The sequence below is a fragment of the Dipodomys merriami genome, unplaced genomic scaffold, assembly GCF_024711535.1.
Source record: "Dipodomys merriami isolate MVZ:Mamm:240054 unplaced genomic scaffold, mDipMer1.0.p SCAF_4, whole genome shotgun sequence".
Taxonomy (NCBI): domain Eukaryota; kingdom Metazoa; phylum Chordata; class Mammalia; order Rodentia; family Heteromyidae; genus Dipodomys; species Dipodomys merriami.
In genome coordinates this window covers 22,710,964-22,732,934 of record NW_027205603.1, presented here as the reverse complement: position 1 = coordinate 22,732,934, position 21,971 = coordinate 22,710,964, and the positions used below count along the sequence as shown (strand labels likewise).

At 39.6% G+C, this 21,971-nt stretch overlaps 1 protein-coding gene across 2 annotated transcripts in view; it reads right to left on the bottom strand.

Annotated features, from left to right (window-relative positions):
• Positions 1 to 21,971, bottom strand: part of Spidr (scaffold protein involved in DNA repair) — a 319,993-nt gene that overhangs the window by 189,607 nt on the left and 108,415 nt on the right. For both annotated transcript variants that reach the window (XM_069990683.1, XM_069990685.1), the window contains one exon: positions 7,929 to 8,148. In XM_069990683.1, coding sequence (XP_069846784.1) covers positions 7,929 to 8,148 — 220 coding nt within the window. The remainder of the gene's footprint in view (positions 1 to 7,928; positions 8,149 to 21,971) is intronic.

Below are 21,971 nucleotides of genomic sequence, written 5' to 3'. Positions count from 1 at the left end.
CAGGATATTTTATTCAAGAACTGTTTAAAGCAGCCCCAATAGGGAAATAACCTTAAAGGCCCCAAATAAAGACACTGGGTATGGTGGTGCATAGCTACAATGTCAGCTTCTTGAAAGGAAGAGACAAGAAGATGGTTTGAGGCCAACTCAGGCAAAAAGTTAGCGACATTTTTTGTCTTAAAAAGCAAGCTGGGTATGCAATCCACCTGCCTCAGGAGCTAGGTAGATTGCAAGTAAGGCAAGCTGCAAGTTCAAGAGGTAGGTGGATTGCAAGTTCAAGGCTGGAGGAAAGTTAAGAGATCCTATCTGAAAAGCACATTTATTTTTTTTTAAATACAAAAGAACTGAGGACAGGCTCAACTGGTAAGAGTGTTTATCTAAGTAATGGTGAGGCTTTGAGTTCAATCCCTACTATTACAAAAATAAGTCACTTAATATTCTACTATATGAATAGTCCATGATGTAAAGTCACTTATTTTTCATTTTTTAACTCTCTGTGATACTGGGGATTAAACTCAGGGCCTCATGTTTAGAAGAAAAGTGTTCTATGACTTAAGCTCTGCCACAGTCCTTTCATTTTAGGTTAAAAAATAGGGTGACAAATTTTTGCCAGGGCCAGCCTTACAAGGCAATTATTTTACTTCTATCTCCGAAGTTGCAGAGATTGTGGGTGTGCTCCACCACACTTGGCTCCACGTGGTCATTTATGTGACTTTTCTATAGAAGTAGAGATTCATGATAATGGGATAATGGGGAAAGTCAGGCTTCACTTTCTTCCCTAATATCAGGGTTGTACTCTGAGGGGGAAACAAATTATCTGGCAAATTACTGGAGACACCAATAAGTACATCTGAATGAATGAATGAATGAAAGAATGAATAGGTATAATGAGGGAGCCCTATTTGTTCTTTGATAAACTGTTAAATACTTACCCCTTCCTCTCTCCTTCTCTCCCTCCCTCTCTCTCCTTCCCTCCCTCCCTCCCTCCCTCCCTTTCTTCCTTCCTCCCTTCCTCCCCTCCCTCTCTCTGTCTCTCTCTCTTTCTCTTTCTGTTAAATAATGGTATGGCACTTATTATTCACTTTCATCAGTAAAATAAGCTCTAAACTTCTAGGACAGCTGTAGATATACAGCAGAGAAGGAGTCTACACAGGTCTGGAAGTTGTCCAGGCTGGGGGTAAGGAGAATCAGGCTATATAGAGCCTGTGGGCCAGGACAGTCAGCATAGACAGCATAGACAGCATATAGACAAGATCCTCATAAGGAACTAGGAAGGGGAAAGGCTGAGGATGAGCTGATGGCCTCAGCTGGAAGCGGGTAAACCCTTGGTCTCTACACCTGTGCATTCCTCTTATAGCAGGAAAAGCCTCAGGTAAATACCAAGAGAAAAGGGACTGAGGCTACCTCTTGACTAGTTTATGGAGGCCTCTGTTTGGGGTAAGGAGTATAAAGTAGCCAGGCAGAATGGGCCCAGGACAGGACAGTAAGGTTTGAAGTGGCACTCCTCAGCACACATGCCCACATACCTAGGCCAACCATGCACAGGCATACATAAACCCACAGACCAGCAGATCTACACAAGCTTATAGAAACTCAAAGATGAAAAGACTGTATTGGCAATTTAAAGGAACAGACAGATGCTGAGGGACCAGGAGGTTGCAAACTTTGAGGGTGGTGTGTGCCCTTTATCAGGAGGCATACATGACAAAGCAGCACACGCTGAGGAACAGTGACTCCAAGAGGCCTCAACACTAGTTGAGGAGGTCCTGTGGGGTGCTTGGAACACGCTGGGTTTGTTTTCATTTTTCATGTATCTGAGCTCTTTTGCTCAAGGCTAGTGTTCTACCACTTAAGCCACAGCTCCACTTTCAGCTTTTTGTGGTTAACTGGAGAAAATATTCTCTCAGACTTTCTTGCCTGGGCTTTGAACTGTGATCCTCAGATCTTAGCTTCCAGAGTAGCTACAATTACAGGCATGAGCTACCAGCACCTGGATATCTTCTTTCTTACTGGAGAAATAAAGCAAGCATTTCGTCTTCCATTTCCAAAGACAATCCTGTGTGAAAAAGACCAGTCCAATAAAGAATCTCTGGTCTACAGGGTATGGGGCCCACTTACATGGTTATACAGGTGGCCTGATAAATTCATGCTGGGTGGGTATAAGGCTCCAGTGGGAGTCAGCCCTGGGACAACATATAGAGTCTACCTAGACTTCAGGGGGTCATCCCTGGGGCAGCATAAGGAGTCTATCTAGACCTCACGGGGTCATCCCTGGGGCAGCATACTGAGTTTACCTAGACCTCAGGGGCCAACATGGCCTAGAGCCAAAACTGATAGTTGAACTGATGGGCCAGCACTGGGTGGAGTAGAGACTGGAATCTGTCTAACACAGGGCCTCAGGAAAGGCCAGTGGGGCAGGCCTGGTTATCCTAGGCCCAGAAGTGATGATAAAGATTGACTGGATTTCTTTGTACCCAGCTTGGTGACTGGAGCTGCCCTGGATCCTAAACTAACATCTAGAACTGCATATTGTTTTATAATGCAACTAATTCAAGGCAAGGCATTTTACATCCATGTTCATTTTCAGACTGGTAGAGGCAAGGTAACATTACATCCAATAGGAATTCAATGAGAACTAGGTAGTACCTACAGCATGCTCTCTCAGCTTCTTGAGGTAGCCAGTCATTGTACCTAAACTCATGTTTATTATTAAAAATACAAACATCTAATTTATTCTTATGTCAAAAATAAAAAAGTTTTAGCCAAAAAACAATAGTTTACAAGAAAAAGACTAGTCATTTCAAGAAATATTTTAACTAGGGGCCAGTGGCTCATGCCTGTAATCCTAGCTACTCAAGAGGCTGAGATCTGAGGATCATGGTTCAAAGCCAGCCTAGGCAAGAAAGTCCTTGAGACTCTTATCTCCAATTAACTACCAGAAAACTGGAAGTGGCACTGTGGCCCAAGTGGTAGAGCACTAGCCTTGAGCTGAAGAGCTCAGGAACAGCGCCCAGGCCCAGAGTTCAAGACCCACGACTGACCAAAAAAAAAAAAGAAAAAGAAAAAAGAAACTGGGTGCCAGTGGCTTATACCTGTATCCTAGCTACTCAAGAGGCTGAGATGTAAGGATCCCAGTTTAAAGCTAGACCAGGCAGTAAAGGCTGTGAGGCCTATCTCCAATTAACTACCAGAAAACCAGAAGTGGCACTGTGACTCAAAGTGGTATAGCTGGTGCTACCACTTTGTGAAAGAACTTGAGTGAAAGAACTTGAGTGAAAGTTTCACTTGAGTGAAAGAACTCACAGACAGCACCTAGGCCCTGAATTCAAGCCGAATAACCGACAAAAAAAAAAAAAATTAGATAAAAAAAAACTGGCTTTAGTTCATTAAGTATAAGGTGCTTTTTTGTTTGTTTTGTTTTTTTGTCAGTCACAGGGCTTGAAATCTGGGCCTAGGAACTGTCCCTCAGCTCTTCAGCTCAAGGCTAATGCTCTACCACTTGAGCCACAGTGCCCCTTCTGGGTTTCTGGTGGTTTATTAGAGATAAGAGTCTCACGGACTTTCTTGCCGGCTGACTTTGAACCATGATCCTCAGAGCTCAGCCTCCTAAGTAGCTAGGATTACAGGCATGAGTTACCAGTGCCCAGCTAGTATAAGGTATTTTGAAGTGGCATACATATTCATTTCTCTTATCATTTGGATAAAAATAGTGTTAGTTGAAAAATGGAAACATTCAAGCTATTAATATATCTCTATCAGAATATTATTCATATATTCAGTTTTAACTTTTCATTCTTTCTAAAGTATATAAAATTATTAGTTTCTGGGGCTGGGAAGGTGGCTCAGTGGTAGAGCGCTTGCCTTACATGCCTGAGGCCCTGGGTTCGATTCCTCAGCACCACATAAGCAAAAAGAAAAAAAGCCGGAAGTGGCGCTGTGGCTCAGGTGGTAGAGCGCTAGCCTTGAGCTGAAGAGCTGAGGGATAGCGCCCAGGCCCAGAGTTCAGGCCCCACGACCGGACCCAAAAAAAAAAAAATTATTAGTTTCTTTAAGTCAATAAAGTACTTCATAGCAAAAAAGCTAACTACCTATATAACAATACAATAAAATTCAGGAAGCTGTTTAAAACCAGGTGGTCAAGGAAGCGTTTCTGGACCACATAAATACCAGCTCACTTACCTCATTTGAACAGCACAGTACAAAGTGTTCACAATTAAGAAATCCATAAGAGCAGAGCTGAGTCCCTCAAACTCATATATTGGAAGCCTTAACCCTAAGGCCTTTAAAGGCTTAAGTTAAAATGAGGTATTTAGGGTGAGTCCCAATCTAATCTGACATCATTAAGAGGAGAATTTATGGCCTAATAAATATGGGGTACACACACCAGGAAAGACCATGAAAGAATATGCATCAATAAGACATTTCTCTAAACGCTACAGGAAACCAATCCTGCCAGCATCTCAGTCTCTAGAATTGGGAAAAATAAAAGTAGATAAGGTACCATATATGGTATTTTGTTATAGCAGCCTGAACAGATTAAGAAAGAAATGTCAACCACTTTGGAAAGCAGTATGGAGGTTCCTCAAAAGACTTCACATAGAACTCCCCTATGACCCAGCAATCCCACTTTTGGGCATTTACCCAAATGTTTACAAACAAGACCACACTAAAGCTACCAGCACAACTATGTTTACTGCAGCATTATTTACCATAGCTAAGATATGGAACCAACCCAGATGCCCCTCAGTAGATGAATGGATCAAGAAAATGTGGTATATATACACAATGGAATTCTATGCCTCCATCAGAAAGAATGACATTGCCCCATTTGTTAGGAAATGGAAAAACTTGGAAAAAATTATATTAAGTGAAGTAAGCCAGGCCCAAAGAAACATAGGTCCCATGGTTTCCCTTATTTGTAATATCTAGTATATGTATGAGTCAAGCGGAAAAGGTCAGATAATGTGATGTCAAGAAAATGAACCCTTAGATGTGTATTTTAATGTTTTTTTCTTTCATGCATGTGTTTCTAACGCATTTATAAGATTATCTCTTTGTTGCTTTGTATGTCCCTCCCCCACAGTATAACCCCTGCTTTCACCATATTTGATGTCAGTATAACTTGTGGAGGAGATGGGGAAAAACCAGTTGTTTAAGGATACAGGTGGACCTCTTGCAACAATGAGAAGTACAAGTTGTCATGTCCAAAATGAGCTTTACAATGTCAGTGCGGAGGGGGGGGGGAAGGAGAAGGATTGGGATTGGGGGGGAGGGGGGAGGCTGGGAAGGGATGTGAAGGGTAAACAAAGGAGGAGGCTGCAATGCTTGGTAAGAAATGTACGCATTATCCTGCCCATGTAATTGTAACTCCTCTATACAGAATGTTCACAAATAAAATTAAATTAAATTAAAAAAAAAAGAAAGAAATGTATGCATCTCTAATGTATAGGTTATTACCACTAGTAAGATGATGATGAATGATCAAGAATGAAGTGGTACTGCCTCCCTTTACCTTACAAAGGACTGCGAATATTGACTGTCAGGTACACTAATTTCTGAGATATGGCTATCTTTCTACAGATGAACATATGTATCTCTATCACTGAGTTAAATTACTACTCATTGCAGATATGTATAGTAACTTATTTAATCCATTATGTTGATGGCTATTTAGGCTATGCCTAAGTTTTAAGGGTTTCAAGTAAAATATTTTGAATCCAAGGACTTAGCATGCTAGACAAGTGCTCCACCACTTGATCCATGTCCCTAGCCTTTTTGTTTTTACTTAGATATAGGATCTAACTTTGTCTCAAACTAACAATCCTTCTGCTTCCACCAACCAAAGATTCACAGAGATACCCAGTCTACAACAATGCTTTTAAGTAAAATTTCTGTATTAAAGAGTAGTTATGCCAGGCACTGGTAGCTCACACCTGTAATCCTAGCTACTCAGGAGCCTGCGATCTGAGGATCACGGTTTGAAGCCAGCCCAGGCAAGAAAGTCTTTGAGACTCTTATCACCAATTAATCACCAGAAAACTAAGAGTGGAGCTGTGGCTCAAAGTGGTTAGCGCTAGCCTTGAGCAAAAAAGGCTGCAGGACAGTGCCAGCCCCAGAGTTCAAGCCCCATGACTAACCAAAAAAAGAAAAAAAAGAGTAATTATACTCATGTTTGGACACATTGCCAAACAAGTCACCAATTTACACCTCTAACAGTATTTGGAGCTGAGTAGTATTTGCCGAAATATCACTGATAGTTTGAAGAACAAACTTCTTTCATGAGTTTTTTATAGTAATTAACTATATTTTGTTTCTGGCGAGTACTTAAGAGTTAGGTCAAATGATTATAGAAAAATGTATGAAATTATATGTATATAAGGTATTTTCATTTCTATAGACTTTCTAAAATTCCTAGGAATATTTTTGTTATTTTGTATCATCTGTCTTGATTAGCTTAAGCATTCTAGTTTGTCTTCCTTGAGAGAAAAATTTTCACTTTATGGCATGGTATATAAAAACAGGAAGACTTCATCTATTACATCTAGAGAAAATACAGGAGTTCTTATCACTCTCATTTTTCAAGCTATACTCCAACTATAGAGCAAAAAATACTCATGAAATAAAAACAGAAAACATTCAGAAAAAGGGAATGAAGTAAGGTATAACTTAGCAGGCAGCAAAGCAAGAGCCAGCATCCATAGGGAATCTGTGTTTCTTACACAGGTACCACTTGATGACACCAAGTACTGATCAGTTTGTATGGACACTCTAAAAACTTCTGAAAGGGAAGTTTAACTTTAAAGATCTATAAGCTAATTCCACATATGAGAATCTAAGAATTTTATAGATGAAAATTTTAGCACTGTATTAATAAGGCATAGTGTGGTTCTATAATCCTATAATTCTTGTACTTGTGAAGCTTAAGTAGGAGGATTGAAAGTTATAGCCTGGGAGCTGTGCGCCAGTGGCTCATACCTGTAATCCTAGCTACGCAGGAAGCTGCGATTTGAAGATTACAGTTTGAAGCCAGCTGGGGCAGAAAAGCCTCCATGAGACTCTTTTTTCCCCCCTTTTTTGAGACTCTTATCTCTAATTAACCACTCAAAAATTGGAAGCGACACTGTGGCTCAATTGGTAGAGCACTAGCCTTAAGCACAAAGAGGCTCAGGGACAGCACCCAGGCCCTGAGTCAAGCCCCATAACCAACCAAAAACAAAAACAAAAACAAAAAAAAGAGAAGTTATAGCCTGGATTATATAACAAGTTCCAGGCCAGTCTCAGCTACAGAGTGAGACTCTTGTAACAAAACAAAACAAAACAAAACAAAACCATGCCAGATAAAATTATCAATAAAACTAATAACTAAGTTTTAAAACAAGATTGCTTCAATTTTCTCTCAAAAGTAATGAGTTTCTTTTTTTCCTTAATACCAATAGCTCATAAAAAAGAAAGTAAATATGGTATCATTGAAAAAGTTCTGAACCGTAGTGTCCATTTATGCTCCTGCAGTTCAAAGCCTATTATGTTTTAATTCATGCATTTTTATCCTTTCCCCTTAAGTGACTTGCAAGAAAATATTAACTTAATACATAGTTCTCTATTGTCACTTAATACATCTTACGAAAACTATTTTTCTAAGAAGATAAAAACAAAAACAGCTAGTTCTTATAACAACACACTACTTGGGCAAGAATCTTGTTGTAATTGTTTCCTATTTAATCACCCCAAATGATCAAAATTCTGCTGTCAGAGGTGCAGCCATCAGAGACAATTCAGTGCTGCTGTTTACAAAACCCGTATCAAATCCTGGCTTTCCTCCCTGGCATTTATCTATAATAAAGTGACAAAAATGTTACTGATAAAAATGCTTTTCTTTTATGAGACAGCCTCATAGCTGGTGACTGCTGGTCTCAGTTCCTTGCACTCACCAGGGAGGGAAGATATGGATGATGTCCTTAGGGTGCCCCCGGAGGTGTCCTGCCATCTCCCGGGTGAAGAGAACCTTCAGGCAAGCTCCACGCCTTGGGGTCCCACTGTGGGTAGGGCTGGTGGCTGGTGGGCCCACTAACTGCTCACACATGGCAACTTGCATGGTGCATTCCTCATGTAGCTCTAGAATCTTTACAATTAATACACCAGATTGTCCACCTAAAAGTTGAAGAATAAGAGTAAAAATAAAGTACATGGTTCATGCATGAATAGAATGCCATTATAAAAAATAATCCACTCTGAGATGGTTTTCTGTACCTGGAGAAAGTATTCTACACATTTTGCAAAGTAAAAGACTCCTGTTCACTACAATATCATCAAAATGGCTATGTTATGTTGTCATATATAAATATTATATATATACATAAAATACAAAAGTATGGTAGACTTTTATCAGTCTTGTGCATATAGAAAACACAGCTTCATTACTTCAGAGTATTATTTTTTTTCTTTTTGTGTGTTTTGGGACTTGAACTTGGGGGGGTACTCTCCCTGGGCTTCTTTGTGCTCAAGGCTAGCACTTTATCACTTGAGCCACAGCTACATTTCTGGTTTTTGAGTGGTTAACTAGAGATAAGAGTTACATGGGGACTTTTCTGCCTGGGATGGCTTCAAACTGTGAACCTCAGATCTCAGCCTCCAAAGCAGCTAGGATTACAGGTGTGAGCCACTGGTGCCTGGCCAGAGTGTTTTTATTCACAAATCTGAACCCCTTTGATGACCACAACAAAGAGAATACAGCTAGTCTCTGGCTCTTTTTCACACTGCCTGCCGCCCTTCTCATTGTCTGCTTTGATTCTAATGTACATATTACTGGCTGGTTGCAACTGTTCTAATGAGCATCAAAGTTAAAATTTTAGGACTTATAAGGACTGCTGGGTGATAGGGCTCTGGATTTAAATGGATGGAATTTGACTTGGATTCAGGTAGTGACTGTTTTAGTAAAGCATTTCAAACACTCAATTTTTCTCAGATCTGAAATAAAGATCATGTTCTAGTTTATATTTGAGAATTAAAGGAGATATATGAAGTTCAGTGGTGTGATAGCTTATAGCCCAAGTGGTCCTAGGTATCATCTGGAGACTGTCACATGTACCAAGGAACCTAAACCAGAATATAAAATTGAATATGGCTGTAAGAGCAGAAAAAAAAGATCAGGGGCTGGGAAGGTGGCTCAGTGGTAGAGCGCTTGCCTTGCATGCCTGAGGCCCTGGGTTTGATTCCTCAGCACCACATAAGCAAAAAGAAAAAAGCCGGAAGTGGCGCTGTGGCTCAAGTGGTAGAGCGCTAGCCTTGAGCTGAAGAGCTGAGGGACAGCGCCCAGGCCCAGAGTTCAGGCCCCACAACCGGACCCAAAAAAAAAAAGATCAGTATAAATGAGGAGGATGGAGTGTTCACACCACACTGCAGTGTTCAGCCCTTCTAGCAAATAGACAGATCTACAGTTATTAGCTGTGACATCTCAAAAACAAGGTAGAATAAATAAGATACACAGTTTATTATGCCTATAATTTTTTTAAAAAAACTATAGAAACTAACATATTGTTTACTCAAGTACAAAAATACAGTGGGCTGTTGACGTTAATTTAGTGGCAAAGCACGGAGCTTCACCTAGCATGTGTGAGACCCTGAATGATTTAATCACTAGCACGGAATATGGGAGTAAGGGGCTGGGAGATCTCACAACATATGGTACACCATACAACTAACAAAAATAAAAAAAATCTTCCTAATTCTTTAATTTTTTGTGGCAGCTGGAACTTGGAGCATCAGCTACTCAGGAGATGGAGTAGGAAAACTGTGAATTTTATCCTTGACTGAGCAACATAGGCAACAGAGGAGAAAGAAGAGGGCAGTGGGAGAAGAAAGAAGGGAGAAGAGAGAAGAGAGAAGGGAGAAGGGAGAAGGGAGAAGGGAGAAGGGAGAATGGAGAAGGGAGGGGAGAGAGACCTTATCTCAATAGGAATGAACGAACAAATAAACTAATGAATAAATGAACGAGAGAAACATGAAAACACAGAGTAGGAGGACACAAAAAGAAATTATGATTGCTACTGTCTCTGAGGAGAAAGAGAAAATCAGGAGGGGAGCCACAGGACTTTAAATTTACCTATCTTAATTGTTTCTTTTGTCATACCGTTTTTATCATAAAAATGTGTGAAGCATAGAAGACAAAAAAAACCCCTATCAATGTATTATTGATTCTAGCTGAAGAATACACTTTTTCTATTATCCTATGTTTTTAATTGTATGTGTGAGTGTGTTAGTCCTGGGGTTTTAACTCAGGACCTGAGTGTTGTCCCTGTGATGTTCTGCTGAAGGCTGGCACTCTCCTACTTGAACCACAACTCACTTCTAGCCTTTTGGTGGTTAATTGGGAACAAAAGACTCATGGACTTTCCTGACCACGCTGTCTGCAAACCACAATCCTTAGGTCTTAGCCCCCAATCTCAGCTTAGATCTCAATCTCCTAGAATTACAGGTATGAAACACTGACATCTGGCTTTTTAAAAAAAATTTAAAAGTAAGTTTCTCCTCCACTGTAGCCAATAGTTAAAAGCAAAATAAAATCCTGTTATTTAGTTTATATTATATAGGTTAATTTTGTTTCTTTCTCCTTCTCACTTTTGCTTCATTTTCACTGAACTTCAAACTTCCTCCTTTCTTTTGTCTAAGTATTTTCAGCACAGGTCTATATACCAAATTAGGCTATTCATCTCCCTAAAGTGCTATCCTAGAAATGACCATTTCCAAAGGTTTGCACTTGTCTTGCTGCACTTTCTTGAGGAGAGGAAGAAAATGGAGTGGGGAAGGAGACTAAAAGCCACAGTGGGAAGCTGCTGCTAGTCACCAGAGAGTGAAAATAGAAAGAGGAAGAACAAGCATTTAAGGACAGGCATTGACTGAAGTGCCATGCCACAACAGATGTGTGTTTGATGAAAAGGAGCTGCTCTTCAATGGTGGATAGGAAAGTTAGGATCACACAGAGGTCATTTGAGTCCATATACTTTTTCCTGGGCAGGGTAACTAGAGCAGAAAGTGGAGCATTTAGTCTTCAGGGGAGCAAGAACAGGAGGTAGGACATTTGGGATTCAGAAGCAAAGAGTTGAAGTGCAAAATATAGGGGCTGCTGCGACCATAGAAGCACTATGGGCATATTTTCGGAATCGCTAAAATGTGCACTTACACTAGGGGCTCATCCCAACACTATGGTAGGCCAGCTATCTGCCTGTTATTCTTCCAACAACAAGTACTGTTTAGGGTTCTATGGCCACCTGCATTCTTGAACACCTGCCCAGGCTCTTGGTCCTGTGATGCAGTATTTGCTAAGCAGATCCAAGGCATGATAATCACTTGCCAAGTAGCAAGAGTCCACTCACTCTACTTATACTAACTGTCATGGGCATCTTGGTTGGAAAGCCTGAGAGTTTATTAAAGAAACATATGAATAGTATTAACAAAAATACCTTCATATAGCTAAGATGAACTACATTGACATTGACTGTGATTTCTTTGAAGCCTGTTACAGTAAATCCTGACAATATCCCCCAAACTATGAATTCTGCTCAAGCTGGGTAACACCAGATACCTTGTATCATAAACAAGTTATTTTATCATGTTGACTATCATAATGCTTTATATTCCAACTTGGTTGGTGACTTAAGCAGGTATGGGAAGCTGTGATGAATGACTTTCATTAAGAACCCAGCACTGAGAAGTTGAAAACCCTCTATTCTTTCTTCCAGGCAGGTTAAATTCCAGACCCCCGAAAAGAGAGCAATAGGATTTACCAAAAGAAAATGAATCAGTGTTAAGTTTTCCTTTTGCTTAAAGGAGAAAAAAAAAAAGCAAAAGTAATCTATGCCAAATTATGTGCATGAGGCATACTTCCAATCCAAGCACAAGAGATAGTCACTTGACAAAGAAAATTGTTTTGCAATTAAATGAATGGTACATACAAGGCCATTTCTATGCCATCAGAGCAGCATTTTCCATAAACACTGCAAGACTTAGCCAAAATATCACTTCATCCAGTAAGTATTCCCTGAATCCTAGCCAGAAACAATTTCTTCCTTTTACATCCTCAAATACCTTATCTATATTTTTCTTCCTAAGAACAGGAGCTTAATTTTCAAAACAAAAGAGTATGAGCTGCCCCTAAAAGCACAGAAATCCAGGAAATAATTCAGAAAACATATTGCACCTTGCCTGGATCAGTACACAAGCAATAAGGGTAGCCATTGTCATGATCATCAGCTTTTCAGGTTGACTTTTCTTACATCATCTACAAGAACCAATTTAAGAGATAATGAAGACAGGGTACACAAGATGGTGACATAAGGAAACATCACAGCTCTCTTCAACCAAATAGAGTTTGAGTTCCAATGCTGAGTGTCCCCAAGAGACTGACGACAGCAAAAACACAAACAACCAGAGAAATACAGAAAGTGAAAAAAAGAAAAGAAAAAACTTCAGAACCTACAAAAAGACAGAAAAGTACAAAGACCCTTCCCTCACCCACCTGGCAACATGGCTCTGTACCAAGCTACCAAAGTGGTCCAGCCCATGGCTGCCGGGGAACCCCAGAGCCACAGCAGTCCACAGAATGCCAGCACAGAGGACTCCCATGGCCCCAGACCATGGAAACAGAAACCTTGGAGCTCAGAACCTGCACAAAGACCCTTCCTCCACCTCCTGCCAGGGGGTGGCTCCATGCTAAGCCGCAAAGAGCCTCCAGGAACCCCAGAGCCACAGCAGTCCACAGAATGACAGCGCAGAAGACATCCATGGTACTGGTGTTAACTCGGAGAGTGCAAACAGAGCCAGAAACCTCGGAGCTCAGAATCTGCATGAAGACCCTTCCCTCACCCCTTCCATACAAAGGTGCCAAAGCAGCCCGGCCTGCGGCCACTGGGGACGTGAAAATCACAGTGGTCTGTAGAACGCCAGCACAGAAAAAGCTCACAGCGTCAGACCCAGACCAAGTAAACAGAGACAGAGACCATGAAACCCAGACCTGGAGCCCCCACCACTACTGGGCCCAGCCCATAATCATCTCAATGAAATGTGGAACGCGCTGGCAACCAGTGGCCTACAGAGAACAGAAACAGTGATCTCCCATAGCACCACTGGACAGCCCCCAACCAGTTCCAGGATAAGTGAGTGCACCAAGGAGTATACCTATCCTCCCCCCTTTCCCCCCTTCCCCCGCCCCGCCACAGGAGACCAGCGCTGGCAGTAACCCCCAGAACTTGACCTGGACCTCTTCTCCTACCACCTGGGCTATTGGGCCCACTGAAGCCGGGAATTGTGCAAGCACCCAAGCAACCCACACCCAACCCACAGGCTTGACCAATAGCACCCCTTGGAGGGAGCTCGAACATGGCTGGAGTCGGGAAATGGACCCATGGGCCAGTAGCCATCAGCAGCAGTAGTCCGACAGCAGCCCTGGTCTACCAGACTCTGGCTGAAGTTGGGAACCATGTGGCAGGCAGGCAAATACTCTCAAATGTACAGGAAAAAAATAGATCCAAACACAGTAATACTAGGAGACTTCAATATTCCACTCTCTCCAAATGACAGGTCCACCATCCAAAGGATTGGCAAAGAAGCCTCAGAATTAAATGATGCCATATCTCAAGTGGACTTAATTGACATCTACAGAGTTTTCCACCCAACAACAATCCAGTATACATTCTTCTCAGCAGCCCATGGAACTTTCTCCAAAATAGATCTTATCATAGTTCCTACAAAAAATTTAAGCAAATACAAGAGGATTGACATAATCCCTTGTATTTTATCCAACCATAGTAGAATCAAGCTAGTTCTTAATAACAAAGTATACTGTAGAAATTACTCAAATACATGGAAATTGAACAGCACACTTCTGAGCAACACCTGGGTCACAGAAGAAATTAAAAAAGAAATTAAAAAGTTCCTAGAAGTCAATAAAAATGAATATATATCACAAAGAAACCTATGTGACATGGCAAAAGCAGACCTGATTGGCAAATTTATTGATCTCTGTGCACACATGAAGAAAATAGAGATAGACCAAGTAAATAATCTCATGATGCAACTAAAACTGCTAGAAAAGCAAGAAAAAAATTGAACCCAAAGTTACTAGATGGAGCAAGATAACCAAAGTAAGAGCTGAAAATAACAAGATAGAGTCTAAGAAATAAAATTAATAAAACAAAAATTTTATTAATAAAATTAATAAAACAAAAAGCTGGTTTTGAAAAAAAAGTCAAATTAACTGAGAGGAGACCCAAATCAATAAAATCAGGGATGCTATGGAAAAAATTACAACAAACATCCAAGACATCCAAACAACTATAAAGAACTATTTCCAAAATCTATACTCAAAAAGGAAGGAAAATCTAGCAGAAATGGATGAATTTTTAGAGATAATACAAATTGCCCAAACTGAACCAAGAAGAAATAAATCAATTAAATAAGCCAATAACTTACAATGAGATAGAGGAAGCAATCAGAAGGATTTCAACAAGGAAAAGCCTAGAAAGAGATGGATTCACTACGGAATTCTATAAGATCTTTAAAAAAGAACTAATACCCATACTTCTTAAGCTCTTTTGAGAAATAGAAACAGAAGGAGTAATCCCAAACTCATTCTATGAAGCCAATATTACACTCATCCCTAAAACAGGCAAAGATCCAACAAAATAAGAGAACTACAGACCAATCTCCTTGATGAACACAGATGCAAAGCTACTCAATAAAATTTTAGCCAACAGAATCCAGAAACATATTAAAAAAAAATCATACATTGTGATCAGGTAAGTTCATCCCAGAGATGCAGGGATGGTTTAACATATGTAAATCAATAAATGTAATCTATCACATCAATAGATCCAAGGTCAAGAACCATGTGATTACCTCCATTGATGTGGAAAAGGTTTTTGATAAAATACAACATCCATTCATGTTAAAAACTCTGGAGAAAATAGGAGTAGAAGGAACATTCCTTAAAACAATAAAAGCCATATACAACAGACCAATAGCCAACATTATACTAAATTAGGAAAAACAAAAAGCAATTCTCCTAAAATCAGGAACAAGGCAAGGATGCCCACTCTTTCCACTACTCTTCAATTTAGTTCTGGATTCCTTAGCCAGAGAAGTAAGGCAAGTAAAGGACATTAAAAGGATCTGCATGGGGAAGGAAGAAATTAAACTATCCCTATTTACAGATGACATGATATTATACCTTAACAATCCCGAAAACTCACTCACAAACTCCTGGAGCTTATAAACTATTTTGGCAAAGTAACAGGACACAAAATTAACCCACAAAAATCAATTGCATTTCTATACACCAACAATGTACAAACAAAGCAGCAAGGGAAATCAAGGAAACAACCCCATTCCTAATAATCTCAAAAAAAAATGTAGGAATTAACCTAACCAAAAATGTAAAGGAACTATTTAGTGAAAAATATAAAAGCCTAAAGAAAGAAATCATAGAAGACACAGGAAATGAAAAGACCTTCCATGTTCTTGGAAAGGTAGAATTAATATAGTGAAAATGGCCATACTGCGAAAAATGATAGACAAATATAATGCAATTCCCATCAAAATCCCAATGACATTCTTTACTGAAATAGAGAAAACAGTCCAAAAATTTACTTGGCACAACAAAAGACCTAGAATAGCCAACGCAATTCTAGGCAAAAAAAGTAGGGAGGGATCATGATACCAGATTTCAAGTTCTACTATAGAGCCATAATAACAAAGACAGCTTGGTATTAGCACAAAAACAGACCTGAAGACCAATGGAACAGATTAGAAGATCCAAAAATAAAATCACATACCTATAGTCGGCTGATACTTGACAAAGGAGCCAAAGACATACAATGGAAGAAGCATAGCCTCTATTGGTGCTGGGAAAACGGCATGGCCACATGCAGAAAACTAAAAGTGGACCCCAGCCTGTCACCATGCACTAATATCAACTCAAAATGGATTAAAGACCTTAACATCAAACCTGAATCTCTGACACTACTGCAGGACAGAGTAGGAAAGACACTTGAACTTATAGGCACAGGCAGTAACTTCCTGAAAAGTCTCAGAGTCACAACGAATTGGAGAGAGACTCGATAAATGGGCCTACCTTAAAATAAAAAGTTTCTGCACAGCTAAAGACATAGCTACCAAACTAGAAAGACAGCCAGCTAATTGGGAAAAAAAAATTACCAGCAATATATCAAGGGTATATATATACGTGGATGTTAAATCCAAAATGCAAAGAGATATGACAAAGTAAATAGGATTCAAGACACAAAAAACCTCCACTCAATTTGTCATATCATTTCTAAATGACTCCATGTTCTTGACCACATATATGGGTGTGTGTGTGTGTGTGTGTGTGTGTGTGTGTGTGTGTGTGTGTGTGTGTGTGTGTGTGTGTGTGTGTGTGTGTGTGTGTGTGTGTGTGTGTGTGTGTGTGTGTGTGTGTGTGTGTGTGTGTGTCCATATCTGAAGGAAGCTAGGAGGAAGGCACAGAATCCGAGGGAAACGGGAAAATATACAACAGAGAGGCCCATCAGCTGCACTGGACATTGAAGAAAACAAACTACGAATCTCAAGGCCAGTGATGGGAGGGAGGGAATGAGAGGGAAAGAAGGAACACCTACCTTATAGTAAGCAAAAGGAAAGAAATATACATATCACCCGATGTGGAAGAAATAGTTGCATTGTCAAAGCTCATAGAATTCATAAACATTATAGACCATGATAATGACAATTTGCCTTGTGAAGGTTAAAATGTGTTTGTGATTTTAAGTATCACTATCTCACAATACTGTGAAATTTGTGAAATTTATGTAATCACTTAATCTCAATAAAAATTATTTTTAAAAAAGAGATAATGAAGACATCAATCACTCTCCTGACACATAAGAAAACTGAAAAATGAAGTAAGTTAGTTAAGCGGCACCTGTTAAGAACAGAGAATTAGTATTATTAACAGATCCAATCCTAGAAACTAAGTATTCTTATAAGACAAGGGCCAAAATGTCTCTTGGGTAAAAACCAGTTAATAGAAAATTGTGACATGTTCTCCTCTACTTCATGATGCTAAAACATGGGGCTTGTCTAAAACTGTAGCAAAACAGAGTGCATTCACTGGGATGATTAATAGCTCTGGGAGACCTAAAATATTGGCTGGGTCATGGCCAGGATGTCAACAGAACGTGCAATTAAAAAGAAGAGAGTAACTTGTCAAATACTAAATGCCAAATAGTGGAGACAACAAATGGAGACAACAAATACTAATAAAGAATATCAGTACTCTTAAATGAATAGAAACATAAAAAGCCACATAGAATATACACCAATATATATACAGATATATGCTAGCAGATGAAAGTTTGTGGTAAAAAATGCACAATATTTAAATCAGAGGCTAACATTTGCAGAATGAATGTATCAATTAGTAATTAATCACTAAAGTTTCTTTTAAAAATCCTGTTTAGAATGACAAAGAGGCTACAAAAATTAAGTGATAGTAGAATAAAATCTATTTGTGATTACTGAGATCTATGATTTATTTGAAATTTGATCTGGGAACCAGTGACCACTTAAATGTATGTCAATTCAAATTTCTTTAGTGGTTTATGTTGATAAATTAACACATTAGAGAATAATGAGTGCTGTACAAAAACAGACAAAAAAGAGAAAGTTAGTACATGGAAAAGGTTTAAACTTATACAGCTACAGAGGACAAGATCTTCTGTAAACTTTGCTCACAGAAATATTTCTCATGACAACTGCTGACACTAATGGTAAATTGAATTATCCAAACCCTGCCCACACTGTAATTTGGAATTTTACTTCTCCATTATTGTTGTTTCTCCCTAGCTTCACAGATATCCCAACATGCTAACCTATCCCTATCTAGTAGCCTGTTCTAAAATGTAAATTTTACTATTTCCTAAAGTAGTACTTTTATTCCTCCTTCAGGTCAGTTCATTGACAAGTGCCCACTGTTGTTTTTTTCTTTTTTCTTTTTATCTTCATACAGCCAGCACACCTAGCTAGGAGTCAGCCAGCCAGCCAGGCATGCACATGCACGCACGCGTGCATACACACACACACACACACACACACACACACACACACACACACACACACACACACACACACACACACACACACACACACACACACACACACACACACACACACACACCAGCTCTAACATAGTACAGTAAGTCAGGAATGGACATTAGTGGATTCTTCTTCTTCTTTTTTTTTTTTGGTGCTAGTCCTGGGCCTTGAACTCAGGGACTGTGTGCTGTCCCTGAGCTTTTATGCTCAAGGTTAGGGCTCTATTACTTGAGCCACAGGCCCACATTCAGCTTTTCTACATGTTTAACTAGAAATAAGAGTCTCACAGACTTTCCTGCTCATGTTGGCTTTGAAATGCAACTCTTAGATAATAGCCTGCGTAGTTAGGATTACAGGTGTGAGCCACTGGAGTCAGGGGACAGGGAATTTAAAAAGCTGCTTGGCTTCCCTGGCTGATAAGATCTTTGTCCTTATTCAAAACTGACAAATCTTTTTTTTATCACTCATGCCAAACTACCATGATGTAACTATTTATATTGTACTATTTTATCGGTGTTGGCCCTAAATCAGAACCAAAATGGCTTGGAGTATATCTGGTGTTACTTGTGAGATCTTAAATAGATACCATTAAGCAACATTTCTTACCTGATTAACTTCTTGTTGGTCATGGGGCTTTAACTCAGAGCTTGGGTGCTGTCCTTGAGCTTCTCCACTCAAGGCGGGCACTCTACCACTTGAACCACAGCTCCACTTCCTGATTAACTTCTTAAGGGGAGGACTCTTAGTTTTGTAAAATGAGGAGGAGTTATGACTGTCTCCATCCCACTTGATTGTACTGGGATTTGAGCTCAGTGTTTGTTAGGGTAGTATTCTGCTCCTGGAGCTACCATCAGTCCTGGTTGAATTAGCTTATTTTTGAGGTAGGGTTTTGTCTTTTTTGCCAACCTCAGACCAATATCCTCCAAATTCAACCTCCTACACCTCTGGGATTACAGACATTAAGCACTAATATTTTCTGCTGTTGTGGCTCAAGGTAGACAGAGCCCATATAGCTCTTCTGGCCCAGAATCCAGCAGAGATGGCTAAGGTTGCAGCCCTGTATGCCTGTTTGCAGCTCAGCCACAGACAATGCCTGTTGGTGTTGCAGCTACACTGTCAGCTCTCCTGAAGCCTCCTTGAGTTCTTGTCTTAGGAATTAGATGGATAAAGTCCTGGACAGCAAGGATGAGTGTGAAGAACTCTATTCACAAGAGCAGTATCTTGCTGAAATTCATGTTGGCTGTCACTGTCCACAGCTGCTCTGTCTGTCCATCCTCTTTTCCCCAGGTGGTTCCTCTGTATCCATCCCTGAGTATAGAGGGTCTTATACTATAGGCTACGCTCTGACAGGTTGCACCTATTATAATTAGATGTTTGGGAAGGTCACACTTTATTGGCTGGGTCCTACAATATTCTGAATAATTGTTAATTCCTAATCAGGTCCCTTTGGCAAATCAGGAAAGCTATGGAAACTAGAACTGAGGGGGAGGCAAAATATTTTTAAAAATTTCTTTATTTTATTATAATGATGTACAGAGAGGTTATAGTTACATAAGCAAAGAAATGCATTCACTTCTTGTCAAACATTGTTTACCACCTCCCCCCCATTTCTCTTGCTTCCCTCCCCTCCCCCAACTCACCCAGGCCAGCACTCCCCTCACCACCAAGTAAAGTTCATTTCCCAAATAATGTCTTGTGAGTATTGCTGTTGGCAAAATATTTTGAAACAATGTCTCTTTTGAATCTGGCTTTGCTAGGCCAACATGCTATTTCAGGGGCAATAACTAATTTACTCTTTCATTGTCATGCAGCCTATCTGTTGAGATGAAGTTTTACGAACTTTGCTATGGTTGGTCTTGAATCTCAATCCTTCCAATTTTTACCTTTTGGGATTACAGAAGTGCTCTACTATACCTATCCCCATGACCCAATTTTAATTCTACATAATTCCACTTTCATTGTAAAGGTTAATATTCAGTGTGTTATAACCTATATGAAATCTCTGAGCTTTGACTATAGCCCAACTCTAAAAGTTATCAATAAATTTGTACTATTGTTCAATGTCTAGAAAGAATCCTAAATCCATTTGAATAAGAATATCCCAGCCTAAAATAAAATGATGTCACTGTAATAATTCTTACCACCCCCCTCCTGCCCACTTCCAAATGCCAGAGCCAAAAGAAAAAAGCCTATATTCTGGTGGCCCCAAGAACACCAGTAGAAGTTACAGCTTTCCCCAAAGTTTAGTGAACCTTTTTACAGAAGACTCTGCTCATATTCCGCCTAGAACTGATCATAGTCAACATGAATCTGAGAAGTAGGAAAAGCAAATCAGCTCAGAATAGAAAGGAGGAAGGATATAGGTTTTATAGCATTATGTGTAGAGTTGTCTATTTCCTAAGTCAAATGGGAAAGCATAAATAATGAGCTGTGTAAGAACAGATTGAAGAGGGCAAGGGAGAAAGGAGGGAAACCAAGTTCGGGGGTTTCCTGCAGCAATTCAGGAGAAATGGCAGTAGCTGAGATGTGGGGAGTGATGTAAGTACAAGAATAGAGTCATTTATTGAGATAGGAAAGACTTTTATATGAACAAGTTTCTTTTCATGGGAGAGAGGTATCAAAAGTTGATACAAAAGAAAAGCAGGGATATACAAAGTTTAGATGCTCTTATTATTACAATAGCCTCATTCTACCAGGCCTTCACAGTCTAGCATCTGACTCTTCCAAACTTGTTCATGAGGCCCACCAGGCCCTCCTTTAATGTTATATGTACATTGAATGACAGTTACCTTGTATGTGAAATTTTCAATGGCAATCCAATCTAAATTATAAGCTAAGTGCCAGTGGCTCACACCTGTAATACTAGCTACTCAAGAGGCTGAGATCTAAGGATCATGGTTTAAAGCCAGCAAAGGAAGGAAAGTCTGTGAGACTGTGATTTCTGTTAACCACTGAAATGTAGGCAATGGAGCTGCGGCTCAAGTGGTAGAGTGCTAGATTTGGGCAAAAAAAGCTCAGGGATAGAAGTCAGGCCCTTAGTTCAACCCACAAGACCAGCATATATACCCACAAAAAATCCAAACTACAGCCTATCCTATTGTATAGAAACTTTTTTGTTATTTATTACTTCTTTCTGTTCTAGCCTCAAATTCTGCAATTTATGTAATAACCTGAAATTATTTCTCCAATGGGAGAAATAACGCCCATCACGTCTCCCTATGAACATCTCTCTCTGAGCTAACACTCTTATTGTCCCACTGTATCTCTTGCTTGTGTCCCTTATTTTGACATAGGAAGATTTTTTTTTTCTTTTCAACTGAACTGCTACACCTGGAACAGTACTAATAAATACATTAAGAGCAGGGTAAATATCAGGGAAAACTGATGTAAAAAAAAATGGGGGACTGCTTCAGTTCTGATATTGCAAATATAAGGATGTTTCTAATTTGCTTTCATTTACTTCAATTGTACTTTGTGTAGCCATATATATATATATATATATATATATATATATATATTCTTTTATTCATTTATTTTTATTTTTTGTCAGTTGTGGGCTTGAATTCTGGGCCCTGGCACTATCCATAGAGCTCCAGCTCAAGTCTAAGATTGAACCACAGCGCCACTTCTGGTTTTCTGGTAGTAAATTGGAGGTAAGAGTCTCAAAGATTTCCTTCCTGGGCTGGCTTTGAACTGTAATCCTCAGATCTCAGCCTGCTGAATAGCTAGCATTATAGCCATGAGCCACTGGCACTTGGCTAATACTCTTTTATTTTTGAGAAATTTTATCTATACCAGATTTTACCAGTAATCTCTCTCCTCCTCTCTATATAAAATGACATATTCTAGTA